This window comes from Dermacentor albipictus, unplaced genomic scaffold, assembly GCF_038994185.2.
Source record: "Dermacentor albipictus isolate Rhodes 1998 colony unplaced genomic scaffold, USDA_Dalb.pri_finalv2 scaffold_16, whole genome shotgun sequence".
NCBI classification, from domain to species: Eukaryota; Metazoa; Arthropoda; class Arachnida; order Ixodida; family Ixodidae; genus Dermacentor; species Dermacentor albipictus.
Genome location: NW_027225570.1, coordinates 9,535,704 through 9,561,614, shown reverse-complemented (window position 1 = coordinate 9,561,614; position 25,911 = coordinate 9,535,704). Strand labels below are relative to the sequence as shown.

General features: G+C 48.7%; 1 protein-coding gene across 1 annotated transcript in view; it reads left to right on the top strand.

Annotated features, from left to right (window-relative positions):
• The window catches only part of LOC135901686 (endothelin-converting enzyme 1-like), a 185,102-nt gene extending 169,448 nt beyond the window's left edge, over positions 1-15,654 (top strand). Inside the window, exons 10-11 of the mRNA XM_065431531.2 lie at positions 14,402-14,635; positions 15,211-15,654. Of these exons, the coding sequence (XP_065287603.2) occupies positions 14,402-14,635; positions 15,211-15,585 (609 nt within the window). The 3' untranslated portion in view covers positions 15,586-15,654. The remainder of the gene's footprint in view (positions 1-14,401; positions 14,636-15,210) is intronic.
• Positions 15,655-25,911: the final 10,257 nt, after the last annotated feature.

Below are 25,911 nucleotides of genomic sequence, written 5' to 3'. Positions count from 1 at the left end.
CAAGTTCGACTTGCGCACAAGCCGCGGAGATGATAGCTTCGAATTGTTGTTCGAATTGGTGGCGGAGTCATTAGAAAAAGCATACATCCTCATCCTTCTAGGCCTTCCAGTGCACCTAGCGCAAGTGCGTTATTGATCTAACTCAGTTGCTCAAAGTTAAATGTCTGAGAAAATTTGTAAAATACAGCTTGCGCACAGGCTGCAGACATGGTACCGTTGTATTGTAATTCGAATATATGAAAGCCATAATTCAGAACACCCGTATACATTTGAGGTGCTACAAATGTATAACTTCCCCAAAGTGTTTGTAAGCATGCTGTGCATATTGTACTTGGGAACAATGGGAGCTATTACTTAATAGCCTTTTGGCACGTAGCGAAGGGGAATGTGGCAGAGCTTTCCTTTGTAACCTGTATTCGTGCTTGCGATTGACTCGTTGTTAAAGCGTTTTAGTGAGAGCCCGTTTATAAGAGGACTTTCTATGCAGCGAACAGGGGCCCTATAACGTAAAACTATTCCAATGTGTTTTTATTCCAATCTCCTGACGTCAAACTTGCGTAACCGCCCACGCAATCATCGGGCGGTCACCCGCCGGGTTGTCTCAACAGACCAATCAAACGCTCTCCTCGTTCATAGGAGATCAGTTTTGTTTGCTTGAAAAACAAATAACATTGCCTACACTGGGCGGCTTGGCTTATCTAATTGGCTCACAAGAGGCGAGGAACACGCTCAAGTGGAAAGGGATTCGATGGGGCCGAGCAACTGCACTAATAATCGATAAGCGGATGAAGAGGGTGGCGCCGGCGTCTGTGATTGGTCCGCTTTACCTTACATAGCTTGCGTTGGCTCGTCGACAATCGCGGCGGCATGCAACGGAAGCTTATAAATTACGCTAAAGCTAATCGTCAGTAAAGAAGAGTTGCCAGAACGGCCACGAACGTTACACGGCCACGCAAAAAGTTTTATTGCACGCAATTAAGCCCATGCTCTCTGGCAAGTGCGAGCAGCCAGTGCCTGAGCGATCGGCGGCAGCCATCTTTTATTCCTTTCGGAACTGGGCAGCCTGCGGCTATTCAGAATAAAATTCAATTTTGTTCAGCATATTAATGCATCTTTAACGCGTACACGTCACTTTGGCGCGGTGAGTTTTTGCGGTTTTGTGACATCGCATGACAGGCAGGTTAAGTGGGTGCAGCCCGAAAACTGTTGACCAATAGCCGAAGGCTAATGGCGAAAAGGCGTCGAATCAAAAATAACTATTTTTCTTGCGTTCGGTCAAATAATGCATAGTCAATGTGTACACGTCATATCAGATAGGGAGCTATCGCGGTTTTCGTGACGTCGCGTGACAGACAGGTGAAGTGGGGGTGGCCCAAAAAGGTTTTTGACCAATCGCGGAAGGCTGGTTTCAGGATTGGAATAGAAAAGTTTGGAATAGTTTTACGTTATAGCGCCCCAGGATGCATAAAAGTATCAGCGTATGCTGATGGCATTAATTTGTTGTTACGAGATAGGGAAGTCGTGTTACGTTATCCAAATCTGGACTCAGTCGATGACAACACGCCTTCGGAAGATCAGATATACATGTTCTCGGTTTCGACAGCCTTTCATTACACACTGCGACGTCCCCTTGTTCTTGACACGCCACATAGCACTGGTGGCGCCTTTCAGTAAGTGAAGTTTCCAAAGTCAGCATTGTCAGAAAATTCGCCAAGTAAGATGCATGCATTGGCTAGACATGTGGTAACGTTGACTTGTAACGTAAACGTTTCACAAAAACACTTCCGCTCGCTTGGGAACTAGAACACTGTCGTTAGTTTCAGACGACGTGATGGATCTGGAGCGTTGTGTGACCCGCGTACCGTTGTTGCAGTAAAATTTTGTACGAAGTAACAATTCGACATGTTTCCAAATTTCATTAATTGCTGTGTTCAAAGTATTTATTTAGTGTGAGGTGTATTCCTCCATGATGTATACTAGGTTGCCCTAACATAAAGTTATTCCAATCTGCTTCTATTTAATTTCTGCCATTAGCCCTTGACGATTGGCCGAAAATTCCCGGACCATGCCCCCTTCAGCTGTCTGACTCGCGTCACCGAAAACTGCGAAAAAAAACTCCGTCTGCTGTGACACGTACACAAGATAACGCATGATTAGGGCGGACGAAATAATAACAATTCATTCCGATTATATGCGTTTTTCGTCCTTAGTCCTCCACTATTGGCCAAGTTTCTCAGGCTGCGCTCACTTCCCCCATCTGTCGCGCGACGTCACAAAACCGCAAAAAAAAAACTTAACCACGTTACGGTGACGCGTAGGCACTAAAGATTCATTCATATGCCGAACAAAACTGAATTCTTTTTTTTTTTAATTGCCGGGGACTGCTCCATTCCGAAAGGAAAAGACGATGGCTGGTCTCAGGTTACTCTGACACTGGCCTCTCGGAGCTGCCGGCGAGAACGAATTCCTTCCCCGATAAGAAAAAAATTCCGCGGCAATATAACGCTGCCGAGCCCTTTCAGCACGTGGTATTCTTGTGGTATATTTGACTCCCAGTTGCACGCCTCCGTGCTTTTCGACCAGCCACCGCAAGCTCTGGAAGGACAAGCGGAGCAATCGCAGATTCCGGCGCCACTGTCCTCACCCGGTTACTACTTTAAAGGGACACTAAAGCGAAATAATAAATCAGTTGATACTAATAAAGCATTGTTTGAGAATCCTGCAGACAGTCATTTCAAAATAATAGTTTGATTATAAGATGAGAAAATGAAGGTCGAAGTATGAGTATTCGAATTCGAAGTATGAGTATTCGAAAGGTTCTCGAAACTTGCCATGTTTAATAGTTGCTTCCTTTAGAACACAAAGTAGTAAATCTGTACAGCCATATAATTAAGTAGGCCCTAGAAGATGCCACCACAATCCATGGCGTCAAGGCGACCAGGTGCGGAACTTCAAGGAGGCGTCACCACCCGTCTTTCGTCTTTGCTCTTTTTCCGGTTTACCAAGCGTCTTATCGTAGTAAGAGTGGTGGTTTTGGTTTCATATAAACGTAATTTACTGATGCAGAAGAAATCATTTTTCTCTTTAGCGCCCCTTTATCTGCGCTAGCCCGGCCCCACTGCATCCCTTTCCCGTTTTACGTGCTCCTCCCCTCTTTTCGGCCAGTTATATAAGAAACACCCGTGAATGTAGGCAATGCTGTCCGCTTTGAGAGCAAACAAAAGCGATCTCCCATAAACGAGACGAGCGCTTGATTGGGCTTTTCAAATAAACTGCGGGTCACAACGCGATGCTTTCGTCGGCGATTAAGTACATCTGACGTCAGGAGATTGGAATAAAATCGAAATGTAATAGTCTTAGAATGTATGGCCCCTGTTTGTAGAAGCTCAACATGATCCACGCATCATGTATTAATGTTTTGATCACATAACAGGTGGTATCAAAACGTTTCGAGACTGACTCTGTTTTGGAAACAACGATTTTATCAGTGTGCTCTCATACACTGCCACGGTCGAAATGGTCGCTTTGCAGAGCATTACGGCGCTCGGAGCACTTTTTTACATCCTTTTGAACATGTCCTAGAAGTCTCCTTTCCAGAAGTGTTCGAAGACCTTCCGTCATTTGTGCTTCATTTCAGCGATTGGGTCAAAACTGCAACTTTAACTGGATTTTCATAAGCACACGTTCTTAAATTTTGGGAAAGAGGGTGAAATTAGCGGGAGCTAAATCTGGCGATTAGGGTGAGCGTTGAGGAGAAACATTGTTCCTTCGGGCGAGATGCTCGCGTATGCGGAGTGCTCAGTTGCAGGGAGCCTTATCGCCGTACAGCAACTACTGCAGCATCTGGCCGTTGGGCATAAATTGCTGACGCACAATGTCGCAACAGTAAAAAAAGGCGGTGAGCATGTACTTCATCGAGTTGTACACTTGTCCGGCCTTTGTTTTGGTCGTAGAGACGTTGGGCTTTTCCACTGCGACGACTATTGCGTGTTCCTAGGATGGTAACGTGCGTAAATCAAGGTGCTACGCAATACAAACGTGGACGAGAAGAGCACAAGGGTGGGCGCTCACCTTGCTTATAAAGATGAACTATCGACTCGCCCAACAACGTGCACTATTCGTAACCGAACCCGCCGTGGTTGCTCAGTGGCTATGGTGCTGGGCTGCTGAGCACGAGGTCGCGGGATCGAATCCCGGCCACGGCGGCCGCATTCCGAGGGGGGCGAAATGCGACAACACCCGTGTACTTAGATTTAGGTGCACGTTGAAAAACCCCAGGTGGTCAAAATTTCCGGAGTCCTCCACTACGGCGTGCCTCATAATAAGAAAGTGGTTTTGGCACGTAAAACCCCAAATGTTTTATTCGTAACCGTAAACTTAAGTTTCCTTTCTAGTGACTATCCTCGACGTGAAAGACGGGTCATTTGACAGGTTTTGCTTCCGCTTATTTCTTCGCCCCCTTCCCATCAACAACAAAAAAAGAAAGCCGATCTCAACGACCGCCGCTTTGACACGATTGCCGAAATCAAGCGAGAAGCGCAGAAGGGCTTCGACCTGTTCCAAAAGGAGTTCAGGGACATATTCGCAAAGTGACATATGCAGGAACGCTGGGAACGCTATAATGCTGCGCTGGGGAACTATTTCTGTTGTGACAGCGTTCCAAGGCGCATAATTAAATTACTTCTTTGTGGTCTGATCCAGAAGAGGATGCAGTCTAACAGAGCATCTCAAAGCGTTAGCTGTCACGAGGGAAGACAGCCAGAAACCACCACATGACGCACGCGCCAAATGTCTCACGGAGCTATATCTACTTGGCGTTGGCAAGAGAGAAGTGTATGCCTGCGAGTGTGTCCTAGTGACAGCCAAAACATATCAAAAGCGAGCGCCGGACTGCTGGGCTGGGGACAGAGGCTCCATTCCATCCATGGGGCACTTGAATTCCTTCTTTACATAAGAGGCGTGAAGCGAAGTGAGAACCTGCCTACCGCAAAGTGTCTGCATGAGATGAGTCAAAGAATGCTTCGCATTAAAGAAAGTCGCAGACTCGCGCCGAAGGCGAGACATCGACTGCGATAGCAAATTAATGGACAGCTATACGAAGTAAGGTCAGTAACATTATCGGTTGTATGAACTCGTAAACATTCGCTTACCAATTAAACTGACAAGCACGGTGCCACGCACGCACAGGAAAATGTAAAGACATCTCAGTCGACGAGCGCGGACGCTCGTGGTCAAAAAGCTGAAGTGCGGAAGAGCGGCAGCAGCAGCGAGCGAGTTGACCGTCGTGCTGCCTCTCGCTTCGACGCGAATCGAGCGGCAAGAACAAAGCGCACGCGAAGCTACGAGATGTATGCGCACCTGGACTCTGTACTCATCGGAGATCGCTTTCAAGATAGGGCCCGCGCGGACGACCTCAGCCGCGCCATACGCATTAGCAGCCGGAGTAGAACGCCTCCCACCGCAACGCGGTGCCGCCTTCCTCCCTTTCCGCGCGCGAGATCAAGGGCGCTATAACGTAAAACTATTCCAAACTCTTCTATTCCAATTCTGCTATCAGCCCTCCGCGATTGGTGAAAAACTTTTTTCGACCACCCCCACTTCACCTGTCTTTCACGCGACGTCACGAAAACCGCAATACCTCCCCATCTGATATGATGTGTACACACTGATTATTCATGATATGACAGAAAAAAGAAAAACAGTTATTTCTGATTCGACCCCTTTTCGCCATTAGCCCTCGGCTATTGGTAAAAAGTTTTCGGGCTGCACCCACTTCGCCTGCCTTTTATACTTCTGCCAGGACAGCCGGCTATGGACCCCTTGCATACGTATTCTACTGGAAAATGCGCATTTAACCCACCCATTTGGAAGATTGCCTGCACATTACCCATACCATTCGCTTAATTTGCCGCAGATATGAACAAAATGCCTTGCTTAGCTTATCGAGGACATCGGAGAAACAAACTACGAATCTCGTAATATCCGCTTCAGTAACGGCGTACACGTATGTGAGCGCGACTTATTTTTGCCATTACATACACGCAGAGTGCCTGGAGCGGCCAGTCACAGGGCAGTTTTGCGTGCATTTGCGGGCTTCTTTCACGCTTGGAAAAACTTTTATGCAGCACGCACTGAGCAACAGAAAGCTGTATCAGGAATTTCTCATGTCACTCTACAATTTCCTTATCGACACTTTTCATCTAATTATAGTATCCGAGAAGTTGGTTAATTAATCAACTTCTATTATATTTAGGCGGATTGAAAAAAATAGTTTTGGCATCTCCAAGCGATGGCAAACAACATTACCTTGCTTCTGTCCAGCTACGTGGCGTTCGAATATTTTTAAACTCTTCCTAAAATTAGCTGGGACACCCTGTACATGGCGTCGGCCATCCGTTCATCATGCGGAACTCTCTAGTCACATCGAGGCCATGCGCTTGGCATGGCAGTAGCCGTGCGTCTTTAAAACAGTTGAAACGCAATGCTGAAACCGTTCTTCAAGAAACGTGCTCTCCGAATTCGAATTATAGCTAATGTTTCGTGCTTCCACACTACTGCACCGCTTTTCGCCAAGTTCAACATTATCAAGGTTACTGGCACTTATGAAATTGGTTTATTGTTTTGTAGTCTTCCTTTTCCTAAAATAAGTTCTCATTGTTCTTGAAGTTGCGGCGAGGACTACAGCGACAGCTAAGCGATACACGTACCCCCAGCCAGGATTGGTGACGCGTACCACATCGGCGGAATCGGCGATGGGTAGAGTGAAAACTAAATACACTATACTAATGGGCGACTTTAATGCCAAGGTAGGCAAGAAGCATGCTGGAGTCAAGGCCGTGGGGGAATATGGCATAGGCACTAGGAATATCAAGGGAGAGTTATTAGTAGAGTTTGCGGAACAGAATAATATGAGGATAATGAATACCTTCTTCCGCAAGCGGGATAGCCGAAAGTGGACGTGGTGGAGCCCGAACGGCGAGACTAGAAATGAAATAGACTTCATACTCTGCGCTAACCCTGGCATCATACAAGATGTGGACGTGCTCGGCAAAGTGCGCTGCAGTGACCACAGGATGGTAAGAACTCGAATTAGCCTAGAGCTGAGAAGGGAACGGAAGAAACTGGCACGTAAGAAGCCGATCAATGAGTTAGCGGTAAGAGGGAAGATAGAGGAATTCCAGATCAAGCTACAGAACAGGTATTCGGCTTTAACTCAAGAAGAGGACCGTAGTGTTGAAGCAATGAACGACAATCTTGTGGGCATCATTAAGGAGTGTGCAATGGAAGGCGGTGGTAACTCCGTTAGGCAGGATACCAGTAAACTATCGCAGGAGACGAAAGATCTGATCAAGAAACGCCAATGTATGAAAGCCTCTAACCCTACAGCTAGAATAGAACTGGCAGAACTTTCCAAGTTAATCAACAAGCGTGACAGCTGACATAAGGAAGTATAATATGGATAGAATTGAACATGCTCTCAGGAACGGAGGAAGCCTAAAGACAGTGAAGAAGAAACTGGGAATTGGCAAGAATCAGATGTATGCGTTAAGAGACAAAGCCGGCAATATCATTACTAATGTGGATCGGATCAGATAGTTCGAGTGGCTGAGGAGTTCTATAGAGATTTATACAGTACCAGTGGCACCCACGACGATAATGGAAGAGAAAATAGTCTATAGACGAATTCGAAATCCCACAGGTAACTGTGGAAGAAGTAAAGAAAGCCTTGGGAGATATGCAAAGGGGGAAGTCAGCTGGGGAGGTCATATATATGCCATAAGACATGCCATATATATATATATATATATATATATATATATATATATATATATATATATATATATATATATATATATATATTGAAGCGGTCTGCGCTGGACGCATGAAAGAAGACGAAGGAAGGTGCTAGGGGAGAAGTGAGAAGGAAGAAGATGGAATAAAATGGCGGACGACACCCGTCTCACTTAGATGATGTCATTTCTGTTGCCGTTCTAGTTAGGAACGCTACATTTTGGCGCAGCCGACAGTTTTCGAAGACCAGCCATGCGGGTGACGTTTTTCGTCGACCAGGCGTCATCAGAGTCTGTTGTGTTCACCCGATACCAAGTGCACGGTGAGCCAGCGACGGACCTTCCTCTTGAAGTTAGTTCTACCGCGCTGATCAACGTGGTACTGCAACAAGCTGCAATCAGCCGCCAAGCCCTCGTGCAAACAGGATCGGTGACAGTGAATCTACAACTGCAGACACTGAGCGAACTCGTTCTGGAACCCATACGACGTGGCACCCTCAAAGAGGAAACGCCTGCCGGGAAGGTGAGCCTAGACTTGAGTGTTATGGAACTGCAAAGGAACATTATACAACAGATCGAAATAATGAGAACTTTCGTCCAAGCGCTTAGTCGAGAGCAGTCAGCACGAAGTATTGTTGAACCAGATGTTTTTGAAGGAAAATCGCAAAATGCACACTACTGGCTGTGTTTTTTCGAGTACGCCTGTGACAAGAATCTGTGGCACTCCGACGACACAAAGATTTTGCATATGCGCCGCTATTTGGGCGGTATAGCCAGAAAATGGTATGACGTGCAACTCATGGATTATGGAACAACATGTTGGGAACTGTGGAAAAGCAACTTTTTAGGGGCTTTCGAAGGCAACGCAGTATAAAGATGGGATGCGGCACTGCGGTTCAGTTATACAGGTGGCTCTCTGCTTGAGTACTGTCTTGAGAAGCGTCGCCTGTTGTATTCTGCAGAACCGAAGCTGTCGTCTTCTGCTGTTGTAGCTTTGATAACGCAAGGGTTGTGTATCGAGATCCGTTGTCATGTCCAGCTCAAAGGTCCAAGAACGTTTGATGACCTTCTGAACTTTCTACAGACCTCAGTGCCAAGAATTACATCGAGAAGACAGCCAGATGGTAGAACAGAGCAACTTGATTCCAATCTAGAGTCGTTGCCGTCAACTGAATGTGAACACAGCTTCATAAACAAATCTCTGGGAAGCGTAAATCATGACTGTGAGGATGGTGAAGAACCAATTACCGCAGTTCACGGCAACCTACTTCCACATAATCTGTCTACCGTGCATCACAAGCCCCAGAAAAAGAGCTTCAGTGAGACAGTATATTTGGTGTCGTCAAGCTTATTGTACGCCCCCATTAAGGTAGATGGCATTGAAGTGAAGGTTCTCGTTGACAGTGGAGCTTCGGTATCTATTATCAACAAGACTCGAGTGGATGCCAGTCGTCTGCACGCTGGTAGAACATTGCGTGTCCAAGCCTACGATGGGTCAGTGACCATGCATAGCGAATGGGTAACCCTGGCTATTGAATTTCAAGGAAATGCTATTACCAGTGACGTATTGGCCATTCCCAATGTCACCTACGATTTTCTTTTGTCCCGTCCAGACATGAAAAAACTTAAGATGAACCTCTATTGGGATGACAAGGTAATGGCCGAAGACACGATAAGAACAGAAGACCCTGGTGAAGAACCTAGTGTATCAAGGCTAATTTTTCACCACGAAGACATCAAGACTAAGTACCCAGAGCTTATATGCATAGGAAGCTACCCTCCAGCAATGAAATCCCATGTCGTTCCTTTCGAGCTCGCAGATAAAACAGTGGTTCGTAGAACCCCCTATAATATGTCCAGAGATAAAAAGGTGTGGCTGAAAAAGGAGTTGCAAGAAATGTTAGACGCAGGTATCATCCGGCCTTCTGTATCTCCATTTGCTTCTCCTATCACTATTGCACCTAAAGAAGACGGGACATTCCGCCTCTGCACAGACTACCGGGCTCTCAATCGTCAAACTGAATTGATACCTTATCCAATGCCGAGAATCGACGACATCATTGACGAAACCGGTGGTTGCCATTGGTTTTCACGAATAGATCTCTGCAAGGGCTTTTGGCAGATTCCACTAAGTGAAGAAACGAAGAAGTACACCGCGTTCATAACCCCATTTGACTTGTTTGAGTACAACCGCCTACCATTTGGTTGGAAAAACTCCCCTGCGTGGTTTCAGAAGATTATGACGGACATTCTGAAACCTTACCTGGGCACATTTTGCAATGTGTACATCGACGACATCATCATCTACTCAAAGACAAAGGACGAACACCGTAGTCATCTTTCAAAAGTTCTTCATGCCCTCAGTCTTGCCCAACTCAAAGTCAACTTCAAGAAAAGTGCGTTCTTTCAAGATACCGTAGTATTTCTTGGCAGGGTGTTTGATGGACAGACTAAAAGCACCAAGCAAGAATCGGTAGAGAGAATCTCCAAGCTGGTAAAGCCTTATGATGTGCACTCCCTGCGCGTTTTTCTTGGCCTTGCAGGACACTTCCGGGCGTTTATCAAAGACTACGCACTGAGAACAAGGTGCCTCACAGGTTTAACTCAGAAAGACGTGCCTTTTCATTGGGACGAGAAGTGCGAAGCTGTCTATCGTGAGCTTGTAAAACTAATATCGTCGGACCCCATCTTGCGAATACCGGATTTTTCCTTGCCTTTCGTGCTGAACACGGACGCATCACATTATGCTACCGGTGCAGTTCTATACCAGAAGCCATCCAAACAAGCTGATCAAACCAAACACTACGTCGTGGGGTACTACAGCTATACCCTGAAACCCGCCGAAATCAATTACTGTACCACAGAAAAGGAAGCTCTGGCCGTCTTAAAAGCTGTGCAGTACTTTCGTACTTACCTGGAAGGTGCCAAATTCATACTTTTCACGGACCATCAGGCATTGACTCAACTTCTGAGCATGGCCCAGCCAAGAGGCCGCATTGCTAGATGGGTGAACTATCTGCAACAATTTGATTTCGTAATTTCGCACCGTCCTGGCCCACTCCTCACTGACGCTGACGCACTATCAAGATTACTTGTACAGGAATCAAGCAATAATCCAGATACAATCAATCATATTAAGCTATGGGAAGGTACAGAAGAGCTCCAGTTTATCAATGGAAGGTATCACGTACCACCAACTATGATTCCAAGGATTCTTCATCTATACCACGACACCCCTGAATCGGGTGGACATGATGGCTTCTGGCGCACTTATAAGAAATTGCTCATGAGATTCACATGGCCGGGCATGAAAAACGACATCAGCCATTACATCCGCACATGCCACCTCTGCCAGGTGAACAAAGTTAAATTCAAGCAATCGACAGACGTTATGACAAACCCTGAATATTCAAGCATCCCGTTCGAAGTAATTCATTTGGACTTCGCGGAGCTCAAAAAGAAGGGGGAAGGAGTCAAGCGAACGCAAGCTTTCTTGCTCTCCATAGATGAGTGCACACGGACGATTGCGGCTAAAGCTGGCAAAGAAGACGCAAACAGCGTAATAGACCTCCTCAAAGCTGAGTGTTTTAAACACACAAAGACGCTCGTCTGCGACAACGGGCCGGCTTTTCGGAGTGCCAAATTATCAAAGTGGGCCCAGGAGCACGGCATCATGATAAAGTATTCTTCTCCATACCACCCGGCAGCAAACGGCCTAGCGGAACGTGCCATACGAGACATCAAACAGTATCTGAAGATGTATCCAGACTTTGCCGGTGGCTGGAAGTGCTGTCTCGAGGCCGCTGTGAAGCATCACAACAGATCATACACCACGAGTTTAGGCTGCAGCCCTCATTTTGTAACTTCAGGTACAGCGCCCATACTTCCTGCAGATCGTGAGCTAGGTCTCCTAGAGAACCTCGAACTTGCGGAAGTAAGGAAAACTGTCAAAGAACAGGAGATCTACAAGCGCCGCATGAAGCGAAACTTTGATAAAAGGCACAGTAGCGAGATACCGGACATACAGCCTGGAGACTATGTCCTTGTAAGGAAAGGAGCTGTGCCCTCAAATTCAAAATATTGCGGACCATTTCAAGTTATTAAGACTGCATGCCAGCATGGAATATTGAAGAATGTCTGGTACACCGGAGCCTCGGGCCAAACGGAGTGCGCCGCTATTGGAAACGTATTCAAGTATTACCCCAGGAGGTGTAATTAAAAGAAATCCGGAAGAGTGAAGCGGTCTGCGCTGGACGCATGAAAGAAGACGAAGGAAGGTGCTAGGGGAGAAGTGAGAAGGAAGAAGTTGGAATAAAATGGCGGACGACACCCGTCTCACTTAGATGATGTCATTTCTGTTGCCGTTCTAGTTAGGAACGCTACACCTTATATATAGCTTTCATTGATTACGAGAAAGCATTTGATTCTGTCGAAACCTCAGAAGCCATGCAGGCATTACGGAATCAGGGTGTAGACGAGCCGTATGTAAAAACACTGAAAGATATCTATAGCGGCTCCACAGCCACCGTAGTCCTCCATAAAGAAAGCAACAAAATCCCAATAAAGAAAGGCGTCAGGCAGGGAGATACGATCTCTCCAATGCTATTCACAGCGTGTTTACAGGAGGTATTCAGAGACCTGGATTGGGAAGAAATGGGGATAAAAGTTAATGGAGAATACCTTAGTAACTTGCGATTCGCTGAAGATATTGCCTTGCTTAGTAACTCAGGGGACCAACTGCAATGCATGCTCAATGACCTCGAGAGGCAAAGCAGAAGAGTGGGTCTAAAAATTAATCTGCAGAAAACTAAAGTAATGTTTAACAGTCTCGGAAGAGAACAGCAATTTACAATAGGCAGCGAGGCACTGGAAGTCGTAAGGGAATACATCTACTTAGGGCACGTAGTGACTGCGGATGCGGATCTTGAGACGGAAATAATCAGAATAAGAACGGGCTGGGGTGCGTTTGGCAGGCATTCTCAGATCATGAACAGCAGGTTGCCATTATCCCTCAAGAGAAAAGTGTATAATAGCTGTGTCTTACCAGTACTCACCTACGGGGCAGAAACCTGGAGGCTTACGAAAAGGGTTCTACTCAAATTGAGGACGACGCAACGAGCTATGGAAAGAAGAATGATAGGTGTAACGTTAAGGGATAAGAAAAGAGCAGATTGGGTGAGGGAACAAACGCGAGTTAATGACATCTTAGTTGAAATCAAAAAAAAGAAATTGGCATGGGCAGGACATGTAATGTGGAGGGAAGATAACCGATGGTCATTAAGGGTTACGGACTGCATTCCAAGGGAAGGGAAGCGTAGCAGGGGGTGGCAGAAAGTTATGTGGGCGGATGAGATTAAGTTTGCAGGGACGGCATGGCCACAATTAGTACATGACCGGGGTTGTTGGAGCAATATGGGAGAGGCCTTTGCCCTCCAGTGGGCGTAACCAGGCTGATGATGATGATGACCACATCGGCGTGTACGTACTATTTGTTGCAATAATGAAAATATAGTGTTCCTTCGCTCTTTATTAAATATGAAAAGAAAGACAGTGATATTGCCGCATCTATGCGGAGAGGCATGTGACAGCGTTTCTGTCAGTAAATATTATACCATGTCTTGTCCTGCTCCGTTCTTTCACGTGAGCCCGCATGCGAGAATTTGTGTATGGTTTCTCGCTTATGCTATACATAGCCTGCAATTTCGTGGTATTCTGTCTTTGATGTACTTAATGCGTCTATTATTTGTTTCGTCGGGGTATGAAGTGGTACCATGTCTAATTTTTTTTCTCTTCTCTGCTTGCAACTGGCGTTGTTTTGTTAAATCAAATTAATTCTGATACGCTAGAATCATTTTACAGAATGTGCATTATAATATTCACTGTTTCTCTTCCTGCGCGCTGACTTTTGCATTGCCGTGAGGCGCCTTCAGGCAATTTCAAGCTACTCGCAACAACTTTTTCGCCTGCACGCCCAACAAAATACGATTTTTCCTTCAGGACGAGGGACGACAATATCAGTGTTGTCGCGCGATATAGTTGAAAATGCAGGAGGCTGTACACTTCTCTAGCATGCCTTGGTTGGTTGAACGCGCTGGAATCAATGTACTCATTATTACCTGGGCCAAAGTTTGCATGGGAGCCGTCAAGGTCGCGTGAGAGATCTGAATTTCGTCTGGGAAGTCACCCATGCGGTAGCTTCGGTACAGCGTCACCTCCTCTTCGCGACGAGCATGCCGTTCTTGTCTAAGCTACTGAGCAATGAAAAAACAGCGCACGCTCAGTATACAGTATAGGTCTATTCGATTCAGCCAAGTTTCTCTGCACCTTCTGCACCTATTCACGGTGCGCTGCACTTAGACCTTCGATTCCCCGAGGTGCAGCGGTGCTCCCTGCTCCCCGTGCACGATTGAACGGTGTGCAAGGCAAGGTGCCGCCGCGGTGCAGCGCACCCTCGAACCTTGCAGCGAGTGGGCGCTGCCCGGCACACCATAACTGGCACCCCCCCCCCCCCCCTGCACCTTTTCGTTTGTGGCGGCGTGCACCTTTTTTCTGAATCGAGCGAACCTTATTACGCGTGCGCAGCCTTTGCACCAGCGGCGATGACTGCGCAGGCTGCCGACCTGCACCGCCGCACGTTCCCCGGCTGGCCCCTCAACGACTCGCTGCTGCACCGCCACGGCGAGTACTCGTTCCCGGTGCAGTACGACTACTGGTGGAACTCGGTGTTCCTGCACCTGGCCGTGGCGGCGCCGCCCATGTTCTACACGGACGCGCCCGCTTCAGTCAACTACGCTGCCTTCGGCACGGCCGTCGCCAGGCAGCTGGTCAGGGGCTTCGACCCGCAGGTGGGTGTCCTCCTCCGCCGCGCTTGCCCGAGACCCCGCGGGTGCGCGTAATCGTGTGAAGGTCGTGTGTACGCACACGCTCGTGGGGCGCCATAACGTATTTCTGGCCCCTTCAATCCGGTTCCGACAGCGGGCGATTTCGATTGGCCGTCTCGTATGCCGTCCAGGACTGCGCAACGCTCATTGGTTGAAAGCACCGCCTTGCATGGGCAGTCAGGGACTGTCAGGGACGGATGATCGAATAGACCCATTATATATGAAAGCTAATGCCTTCGCGATTCATTTCGTTATGCTCAAAGGGTGCCGCCACGGGGAGGGTGTAACTTGAACACCATCTTTTCTCACGCGATCTCAGAGGGTGCTAGTGTATAGATTCCGCGTAACATATAATTCTGCAACGATGGTACTTTGAGCCAGTCAGAGAGGCCGTAGCAACGCCGTGTGCCAATCAGACCTGGGCAATGTCTTGAGCGCACTCCCTCTGTGCACACACTTACAACCCCCGAGATCACGAGCGCTGTTCCATCTCGGAGGCCACGCTTGCTTACACGCTCCACAAAACATCAACATCGCAGAAGGGCTCGTTCCTGGACTCCAACAGAACCGTGAGGAGCTGGATGTCGAGAGCAACGCGCGAAGAGCTGCAGAAGAAGATCTTGTGTGCTGGCGGCAGATCCTCCGTGCTCATGGACGTGGCCGCCGCCCAGGTCGCGTACCGGGCCTTTCAGCAACACCGAGCGGCCGAGCCTAGACGCTACGCCGTGAGCAAGGACATCTCGCTGACGCCGGACATGCTCTTCTTCGTGACTCTCTGCCGCAGCCTGTGCGGCCGGGGTGAACTGTGTCCCAAGGTGCTGAGCAACATGGCTGCGTTTAGCCGCGCGTTCTCCTGTAAACCCGATGCGCCCATGAACCGCGCCGACAAGTGCTCCTTCTTTGAGCAGGCGTGATATCTTGCCAAATATATAACAGTGGTTGCCGAGTTCCTTCAAGAGACACCATTCGCTTGTATGCCCATAGGGTTTTGCATCAGAGTTTTATGAAATGCAAATAACGTGCGATATGAGTACAATTTTGTGCTCTTTTTTTTAATACTTCGCCTGAGTTCACGAGGGTTGCAATGTGGGCTTGTTGGTAATGTATCTTAAAGGGGAGTACGGTAGCGCGATTAAAAGATGGGACAAAGAAGGCACATAGGGACAAGCGCAGTTCTTGATCAAGATTTCAACGTGCGAAAGATGTTGCGTTCCATGCAGCTCAACTTTTTTCCTCATTCATTTATAATTTTTGCTTGAGGATTTGCTTTTTGCGTCAATCTCCGTAAGCAACGTGCTTCACTTAATAAGCTGTTACTTAAGGACGTGAGTAAAAGCGTGTGCGTTAGTACCTGGTGCTTCCATGTACGTGTCGACGTCGTTAAATATTCAGTTTAGTGTATATCGTAGATGGAAACTTTGGAATAGCCAATGAAACACAGCGGATTTAGGTCTGTTCCAGTGAATTACTTTTAGGGCAGCGTTGCCTGCGCGAATAATTGCTATGTACAGGTGGATAAGTTTAAGAATGTGTTACCTTCCTTTTTTTAATTGTTAATTTTGGGGCACATGATCCAATTACAAAATTAAAGTTGAGCAGCAGTGAAGTCATGTTTGCTCATCAGAAATCGTAAAACTAGCACCACTTCCTTAATATCCGGCCCATTAAAGAGACCGACAGCCAGTTTTTATAGTTCTGGTGGATGCTATCTACAAAACGGCGATATCTTTTTCTGACGCAGAGGGACAAATTTGTAAACTTAGGGCTTCCATTTTTTTAAACACACAACTATATAAATATCCTTGTAAAAAATCAGGCCATAAATTGAAATTCCACTTCTAACAGTCGCTAGAATTTAATTTTTCAGCCAAATGCCAGGAATTTCATTAAAATCGGCCCAGGGCTTATCCCACAAAATCATTTTTATAGTAATAATATTTGGGGTTTTACGTGCCAAAACAACTTTCTGATTATGAGGCACGCCGTAGTGGAGGACCCCGGAAATTTTGACCACCTGGGGTTCTTTAACGTGCACCTAAATCTAAGCACACGGGTGTTTTCGCATTTCGCCCCCATCGAAATGCGGCCGCCGTGGCCGGGATTCGATCCCGCGACTTCGTGCTCAGCAGCCCAACACCATAACCACTGAGCAACCACGGCGGGTCAAAAATCATTTGTGAGTGGCTGGTTGCGCGATGGGCTTGAAAAAAAAAACGGCGTCTAGTGGAGCAGTAAAAAAAAAGACCACGTGACCTTCTCCGAGCGAGCGGCGATGGGCGATGGAGGGCGGAACGAGCGGCGTGCGCAGACATAAAAACAGGTGTTTTGTTGCTGACGTCACGCAGCGGTGGCGGCGGCGGCGGTTGTGGTGACAGTCGACTGCGAAGCGAGAGAGACTGCGATGGAGGACGCTGGCCCGCGGCATAGACAAGAACGGCACCGAGAGCGGCGCTGCTGCACCGGCGTTGATAGCGCCGCATGCGGTGCGAAATTCTATTAGCGGGTGGTACCCTTCTCCCACCTCTCGTTCGCACTGCCTTGATTGCCTCCTGCACTGCGCGTGTTTGGGCACGTTTCGTGCCGCGCGCGGTGTGTGCCTGCGTGTGTGCGCGTGGACATTTGATTCGAAGGGCGATGTACCGTCTCTTTCACATTTAGGGGAAAACTCGGAGCGCATTGCATCACGATGCGGCGAGCACTTGAGTCAGGCGGCGGCAGCAGCTCGCAAAGGTGCCCGAGGGGCGAGATCTTGTACGGCGTCGTCTGCTACGGCGGCGCGCGCTGGCCGCATTGCTAGGAAACCTTCTACTGGGCGCCGATCTCATCGTTAGTGCGTGAAATGAGCCGGTATTCTTTACTGAGCGTTGTGCGACGCCCACTGATTCGCCTGGAAGGTAAGTTCATCGCTGCAGGACAGTCATAGACGACCTACTGATTCCATGCATTCTTGACGGCCTGTTTCTGGAAGGCGACTATATGCTCTAACGCGATAGGTCGCCGATCTACACTGCTCGTGTTGTGCAAGAACTGTTGGAAGTGCGCCCAGTCACTCTCTTGGAGTGGCCGCCTCAATCCCCGGTCGCCAGCATCATTTAAAATGCCTGCGACTCGTTGAAAGTATCGCTGCCGCACCATCTCCTGTATCAGTCGCCCGAGGATAGGCTTCGATCCACCATCGCCAGCAACTGAGACGTGCTGCGAATGAACACATCCCTGATCAAGTCAATTTACACTTCACTGCCTTCTAGGATGAGCGCTGTCATCGCTGCCGCTGGGGACATGACAAGATACTAACTGACGTTCCGAGCGTGACGTGTCCAATACCCCGCCGTTGGGCAGGGTCTCTCTGGTGTAGCGAATGATTGTCGAGAAAAATCACTTCCAGCTCATTGTCTTAACGTAAAAGATTCCTTTAATCGTATCCTTTGTTTCATCGTGTTCGACCCCCACATTTATCATTGTTGAGTGCTTTGTTTTCCTTTCGAGTCAAACAAAGACTGAGCACGTTGCGCACACATCTTGGTGCGTCTTGTCGGTGCTTATTACGGTAGCACATACAGTGAAGAAATATACGTGCACGCGCTCAGTACCCCGGCCTTTCGAAAGAACAAACGAAGCATGCTGTCAAAAGAAGTATGTGGAACTCCATTATCGCCAATGAAGGCTCAGGGTTTAGCGACGCGCAACGTCTAGTAAAGGATATCAGCTCAGTTCCCGCAGTACCGATGAAGTCGGTGCACTGCCCCTGACAGCAGCACGCTTTCCGACAATGCGGCCAGCGCGCTCCGCCGTAGCAGACGACGCAAATCACGACTCCGCCCCTCGAGCGTCTGCGCCTGCTCGAGCTGCTGCCGCCGCACGACTCCATTGCTTGCCGCGTCGCGATGCAATACGTTCCGAGTTTTCCCCTAAGTGCGAAACAGACTGTAAACGCTTCTATTTGCCTTTAAGAAGATCGGTACGCTTCACGATTATTTTAATGGCTGCAATGCGGCGAAAGGGCAGCATCTGCTGAACCATGCAAGTGACTCTGAGCAGGTAATTGGGAACGACATCGTATGTGCCGCCGGAAAAATCGTAAACACATACGATGCGGCACATACATACGGCGCATACGAGCTAAAGTCATTTTTGCAGTTTCCCACATGTTTGCTACAAATCCGTGTTGTCTCTGATGGCGAACGGATTTCCATCGACATCCACCTTCACAGAGTGGCGTAGCTCATGATATTTTTTTTCGCACCTTTCCTGAGCTCCAGCTGCAGTCCGATCGCGAAAGGCATGCGCGTATTAGCTTGGAATGGCGTTTTATTTTTTTTTACAAAAAAGTACCGAGCGCAGATTGTTAAAGAAAGTTAAAGGTTTTCAGGTCTTTCTCTGCGAAACCTCAGGTCATTGCTCTCCAGGAAACATTAATCTCCGCCGCCTGGCTCCAGGGATAGAGGGCCGTGTCGGGCCGGCCCGGGGGGCGAGGGATTTGCACCTTGATCGATAAACGGCTAACTCATATCACCCACGACCTCAAGCTGGCGAGAAGTAGAATCGAATATGTCATGGTAGAGATCCTGCTCGACGTTCCGCAGCGGAATCAGCGCAGAAACAGCGTGTTCGTCCTCAATGTATATAGCAACCCCAGAGACTCGCGCCAGCAGTTCAAGACCATTCTCAAGAAGGCGACCGACTTGGCCGGCCCTCGACCCTTCGTCGTCGTCGGCGACTTCAACGCACCATATGGCATCTGGGGTTACGTCTACGACATTACCAAGGGGCGAAACCTGTGGCAAGACGCCAACGAGATGGACCTCACTCCAGTCACTGACAAGAATTTTCCTACGCGCATTGGCAACTCCACCACCCGGGACTCGACACCCGACCTCGCCTTCATGAGGAACGTCGAGGACGTGGGTTGGGAGATCACCGCCATGGAGTTCGGCAGCGACCACTACATTCTCGAGACCAACTTCAAGGTGTCTCGGAGTAGGGTCAGGGAATTCACGTTCATCGATTGGGATCATTTTCGCAAGATTCATGATGACCCCGGGAGAGCCAGGGCACCCGCCACTCTCGAAGAATGGTGTGAAGGCATCCGAAACGACGCTTCCGCGGCCACCAAGAAAGTGGAAACAGATCTGGACGTCGAGCGGATGGACAGCAGACTCGCCCACCTGATCGAGGCCAAAACCGCCATGCTCCGCCGATGGAAGGATCAAAGGCTCAATCGCAGACTCCGAAAGAAGATTTCGGAGCTCAACAAGGTCATCGAAGTCCACTGCAAGGCGCTATGCCAGCAGCAGTGGGACGAACTCTGCGAATCCATCGACGGACAGATGCGCAACGGCAAATCCTGGGGTATGCTGAAGCAGCTTCTCGATGAAAGCGGCTCGAAGTCAAATCAAAGGCACACGTTGGCCCGGACCTTTCACGTAGCCACCAGGTCTAACACGGTCGATGAACTTGTCGCAAAACTCATACAGAAGTACCTGCCTGTCCATCGCGACGGAGATCCTTCGACCCAACACCCGGACTACCGAGGCCCTCCACGCCCCGAGCTGGATGAAGACTTCTCCATTGCCGAGGTCAGACAGGCCATCTTCGCGCTCAACCGCAAGTCTGCGCCGGGTCCGGACGGAGTCACCAACAGGATGTTGAGAAACCTCGACGACACGTCGATTGTCTTTCTGACCGACAAGATAAACGAGTCCTGGAAGAGCGGCATTATACCTGCAGAATGGAAGACGGCCAGCACGGTGCTCATTCCCAAGCCCGGCAAGGCGCCTAACATCGAAAACTTGAGGCCGATTTCTCTGACCTCCTGCGTCGGCAAGGTCATGGAGCGCGTCGTCCTCAACAGGCTTAACGGGTACCTCGAAGATAACGAGGTTTACACGTACAGCATGATCGGCTTCCGCGCCGGACTCTCAACGCAGGATGCCATGAAACTAATCAAGCATCAGATTGTGGATGGCCGTTCCAGAGACGTCAAGGCGCTGCTTGCTCTGGACCTCGAGAAGGCTTTCGACAACGTGCTACACACCTTCATCGTCAAGACCATTTCAGACCTGGGTCTCGGTTCCAGATTCCACAACTACTTCAGCTCTTCTCTAACTGAAAGTAAGGCCAAGCTTCGCATTGGAGATTTCCGCTCCGAAAATGTGCCCCTCGGAGGGCGGGGCACTCCTCAGGGCGCCGTCATCTCCCCAACGTTGTTTAACATCTGTATGATTGGTCTTTCCGAGAGGTTGGCGCGCGTCGAGGACGTCAAGCACACCATTTACGCCGATGACATCACCATATGGTGCTCCCGCGGCTGCGAGGGCAGAGTCGAAGAAGCCATGCAGGAGGCGATTGACGTGATCGAGGAGTATCTCCGTCCCACCGGACTTCGATGCTCCCCCGCCAAGTCGGAGCTGCTACTTTGCAGAAAAGAGAAGGGATGCAGACCCAAAGATTGGAAGCCAGTCTCTGAAAGCAGCATCAGACTTCGCACTTGTGACGGGGGGTGATACCCAGGGTCGACGTTATTCGGGTCTTGGGCATGTTTATCGAATTCAACGGCGGAAACGGAACCGCTCTCCGCAAGATTATCGCAAAGGCGGACAACGCTTTCCGCCTCGTTCGCAGGATCTCAAACCGGCATCGAGGCATGAAGGAAAGCAATCTTCTCAGGCTGATCAATGCCTTCGTACTCTGCCACCTCACGTACACGATTTCTATGCACAACTAGCTCAGACCGGAGCGCGACAAGCTCAACGTTCTTATCCGCAAAATAGTCAAGAGGGCTCTCGGGCTACCCATCAGGACCCATACCGAGGATCTCTTGAAGTTGGGCGTACATAACACCGCCGAGGAGATTGCCGAAGCCCAAGAACGCACGCAACTCAGTCGCCTTGCCACCACAGCGGCAGGTAAACGCATCCTCGAAGAGCTGGGTTACCACCCTGCGGAATTCTCGATGGTCAGTACCCCGATCCCAGGCGGCATTCGAGATAAGTTCGTAGTTGCCCCTAGGCCCCGAAACGTCCATCCCGTCCACAACGAGGGCAGACGCAAGGCCAGAGCAGCAGCCATCCTCAAACAGATCAAGCGACACGACATTAGCGCAAGCTTCGTCGACGCTGCGGAGTACAGTGACGGGAAGACCTTTGCCGTCGTTGTGGTCGACTCGAGCGGAAACATTTCCAATAGCGCCTCGATTCGCACTTCAGACCCCGGAGTCGCCGAGCAGGTCGCCATCACCCTCGCCCTGCTAGACGGTCGTGGGTCTGAAATCTATAGTGATTCCAAAACGGCAGTTAGGGCTTTTCAAAAGGGTTGCATCGCCAAGGAAGCTGTTCGTCTTCTTAGCGGCTCGAGTCCACATTTTCTCACAAACCATTCAATTCACTGGTTTCCCGCTCACGTAGGATCGGCCTAGGGTGCTCCCCCGAACCTCAGTGAGTCTGCCCACGAGGCTGCGCGTGACCTCACCGACCGCGCTTCCTCTATCAGGAGCACTGAGTCCCCTTCTCTATACGGTCACAGGGACGCTCTAGCTACTCACAACGAGATTATTAAATATTTCTACATGTCCAGAAGGGTCTTTCCACCCCCTCACCCCAGGTTGAATAGGGCGCAAGCCGTTTCGTTTAGGCTCCTACAGACCAGCACATATCCGTGTCTGTTCGCTCTGCACGAGGCTTACCCCGACGTGTATCGCGACGACGCCTGCCCGTCCTGCGGCCAGACCTCCACTCTACCTCACATGCTCTGGGAGTGCGGGTCGATATACTCCAAGTTCATCAAGGAGGAGTGGGACTCGCTTTTGCGTAGCCTCGCTCTGGAAAAGCAAATCCTGGCCGTCCGGCGTGCCCGCGACCGGGCTGGTGGGCTAGACCTGCCGGTCCCGACGTGGGATTAGCCGGGTGCGCGACGAGTTCGCGTCCTCGCTGGACCTACAATAAAGTTTATTCACTCATTAAAGAAAGGAAACGCATGCACAAAGGTGACGATTGTTGTTTGGGTTCAAGGTAAGCCCCAAGGGGTGTAATTTTTTTAGTGTGTAGCACATTCACTCCGAGCACAAGCGGAGTGAGCTTACGGCATGGCGTGCATAGTGCAAAAGAATTCCCGAAAATAGATTTAAATATATGAGACAATAATTCACTCCCTGAAATGGAGTTGCCCCGACTGCAGTTGTTCTTAGAACGCATTTATTTATTTATTTAATGCAGTACTCTCAAGGTACTAGAGAGGGGGTGAATGCCAACAAGATCATAACTAAGACAAACATTACTTACAAATTAGGGTACATTGTGATAGATTACAAAAATCCATATATATATATATATATATATATATATATATATATATATATATATGTATATGGAAGCTACAGGCCAGGCCCAGCCGGCGCAGAGTACCCCGAAAGCACGCGCGCACTCTACTTCTTCTTTCTCTGCCTCAACCGCGCAGAGCTGCGACATTTCCCCAGGGGGCAGACGAAGCTCGCTAAGCGAGTTAAAGGGTCCTGTGATGGCGCTGGTCACGTGAACAACTTGCGTCGCCCGTGAACGCCGATTACTTGCTGTCACTTTGGCGACGACATAGTTCACATCACTCAAGTGACTGAGTATAACGAATGGTCCGGTGTAAGTGGCGAGAAGCGTGGGGTACAATCCCTTTTTGCGAACAGGTGTTCACAACCAAACATAATCACCGAGAGTAAAAGCTGACGGGGATATACCGCTCATCATAGCGAATGTTGCTGTTGCCTTGTGAGGACAACGTCCTAAGTTGCGCCAGCTGACGTGCTTCCTCAGCACGACACAGAGTTTGGGCGATGGAAGGATCTTCTTGGCGCGATAAAGGTAGAACCGTGTCCAGAAAGCTCCGGGGACGCCTGCTTACAGCAAAAAGAAAGGCGCATATCTAGTAACTTCGTGCTTGGCACTATTGTACGCGTACGTTACAAAAGGTAAGACGGCGTCGCAATTCTTGTGGTCAGCAGCAACATACATTGATAGCATGTTGGTAAAGCTTCGATTCATCCGCTCCGTGAGGCCACTGGTTTGCGGGTGGTAAGGAGTGGAATGACGATATGCAGAACCACAAAGCCGTAAAAGTTCTTCAACGACGTCGGTGGTGAATTGCCGTCGACGGTCACTGATTACAACGCGGGGAGCGCCGTGACGGAGTATGACGTGATGCAACAAAAATGAAGAGACATCTGCTGCAGTGGCAGATGGAAGTGCCGCTGTTTCCGTGTAGCGAGTGAGATAATCTACGCATACTATAATCCAGCGGTAGCCAGCTGACGTCTTTGGGAGCGGGCCAAGCAAGTCGATGCCGACTTTTTCAAAGGGTAACGTCGGTGGCCTAGCTGATTGTATAAAGCCTGCTGGGGCCATCGTCGTTTGCTTGTGGCGCTGGCAAACAGTATATCTGGCGACATACTGTTTCGTTTTTTTCCAGAGCTTGGGCCAGAAAAATCTCTAAGTATGTAGTGTGCGTGCAAAGCCAAGGTGCCCGGACGTGATATTGTCATGCATGGAACGAAGGACAGCAGGGCGCAGGTTTTCGGGCACAACTAGAAGCAATCGGGGACCATCAGCCGAGTAATCTTTTTTTTTGTACAGCAAACCATTACAAAAAGTAAACGGTGTTGTTCCTGCCGGCTCACGTGCAGCTGCCCGTAGGGATCTCAAGGTAAGGTCGCAACGTTGCTCGCTCTCGAAGGTACGCAAGTCTGGAAAGTCGTAAGAGATGGAATCTAGGTAGTCATCGAAGTTATCATCCTCAGCTTTAGTGCGAGGCGAAGGCAGACGGGGTAGGCAATCAGCATCCGTGTGACAGCGTCCGTATCTACATTTTTGTAGATGCTATGAAAAGTATCAGCCTCACAAAGGAGCTACCGGAGGACAACACCCTGCGTTTTCTGAACGTTTTCCTTTCTTTCAGGAAAGAACATGTATGCTGGCGGTATGCGGCCCGCTCAGCAAAAAGCATCTTGCCTTTTTCGTTGGCTCACCCTAAGTTAGTGAAGAGGGAAATCGTAAAAGCCGCCTTCCGTAATGCACTGCAAAGATCGTGCGTACCCGAGATTGAAGTGGCCTTTGAAGACCAGGTACAGCTGCTTTTGCGGGCTAGTTTTCGGAGCGTGCTCCTGGTACAGCTAGCGGCAGACATGTGTATTTATTTATTTATTTATTTGTTTATTAATTTTTAATACCCTCAAGGTACGGTTGTACATTGCAGAGGGGAGGGGCAAAGTAAATACAGAGGCAAATCACAAGATAAGGAAGGAAGGCAAACAACATGGCAAGAAACATCGTATACAAAATAAGAATGGTAAATAGAAACTTGTAAGCGTGGCAAAAAATACATGGTGTAACAAAAAAAAGAAAGGAAACAACATACGATATAAAAATCGAAGCTATAAAGTAAAATAATGGCATAAAAAGCAATTACTATACAGAACAAGCAAACGCAACATTAATTTATAACATGAAACTTTTAAGTGTGCTTTTAAAGTTATTGGTGTCAATTATGCTTGTAAGTAATGTGGGTAAGTTATTCCTATTTTTGCTTGTTTGTGGAAGAAATGAATATGAAAAGCCGACGGTGTTGCAGTGCGGGATGTTTACCTCTTGGCGGTGGTCTATGCGAGATGAAATGTTAGCGGAAATGCACCGAAGGAGGATGCCACGCAATACAGAGATCAATACTTTAAAAATGGCTGTCATCCCCTAATTGCACGGGATGTCCCATAGTGTAGACTGAAGAAGGCCGCCTGAAGGTTGGGTGTTTCGGTTGTGTTTTCAGGCCCAGGCGAGTTGAACTCCTTATGCAGACACGTCGACCGAGACGGGACGCTGCCTCAATGATCGCCTCAGGGAGCACGCTAACATAAAACAAAAATACAGCAGCAATCTTGCTCTACATTGCAGGTCTTGCAAATGCATCGCTTGTTTTTAGAAAGGTCATCGTCATCCAAAAGCACGCTGACAAGCGCACGCGTGAAATTATCGAGGCATTTTCCATCATCCAACTTGCTCCTTCATGCATTACTTAACCGTCCATCCAGTTATTAGACTAAGGAAGCCACGTATCTGCAAATTCCGCCCACCTGCAAGCTCAAGTCATTCTACTCACGTTTATCACGCCATTTATGCTTTCATTCTTGCTTCTCTGCCTACATATTAAGCGATCGCGCAATAAACATACTTGCTGGAAGTCAGCGGCTGTGTCATGTGCCCCCTTCT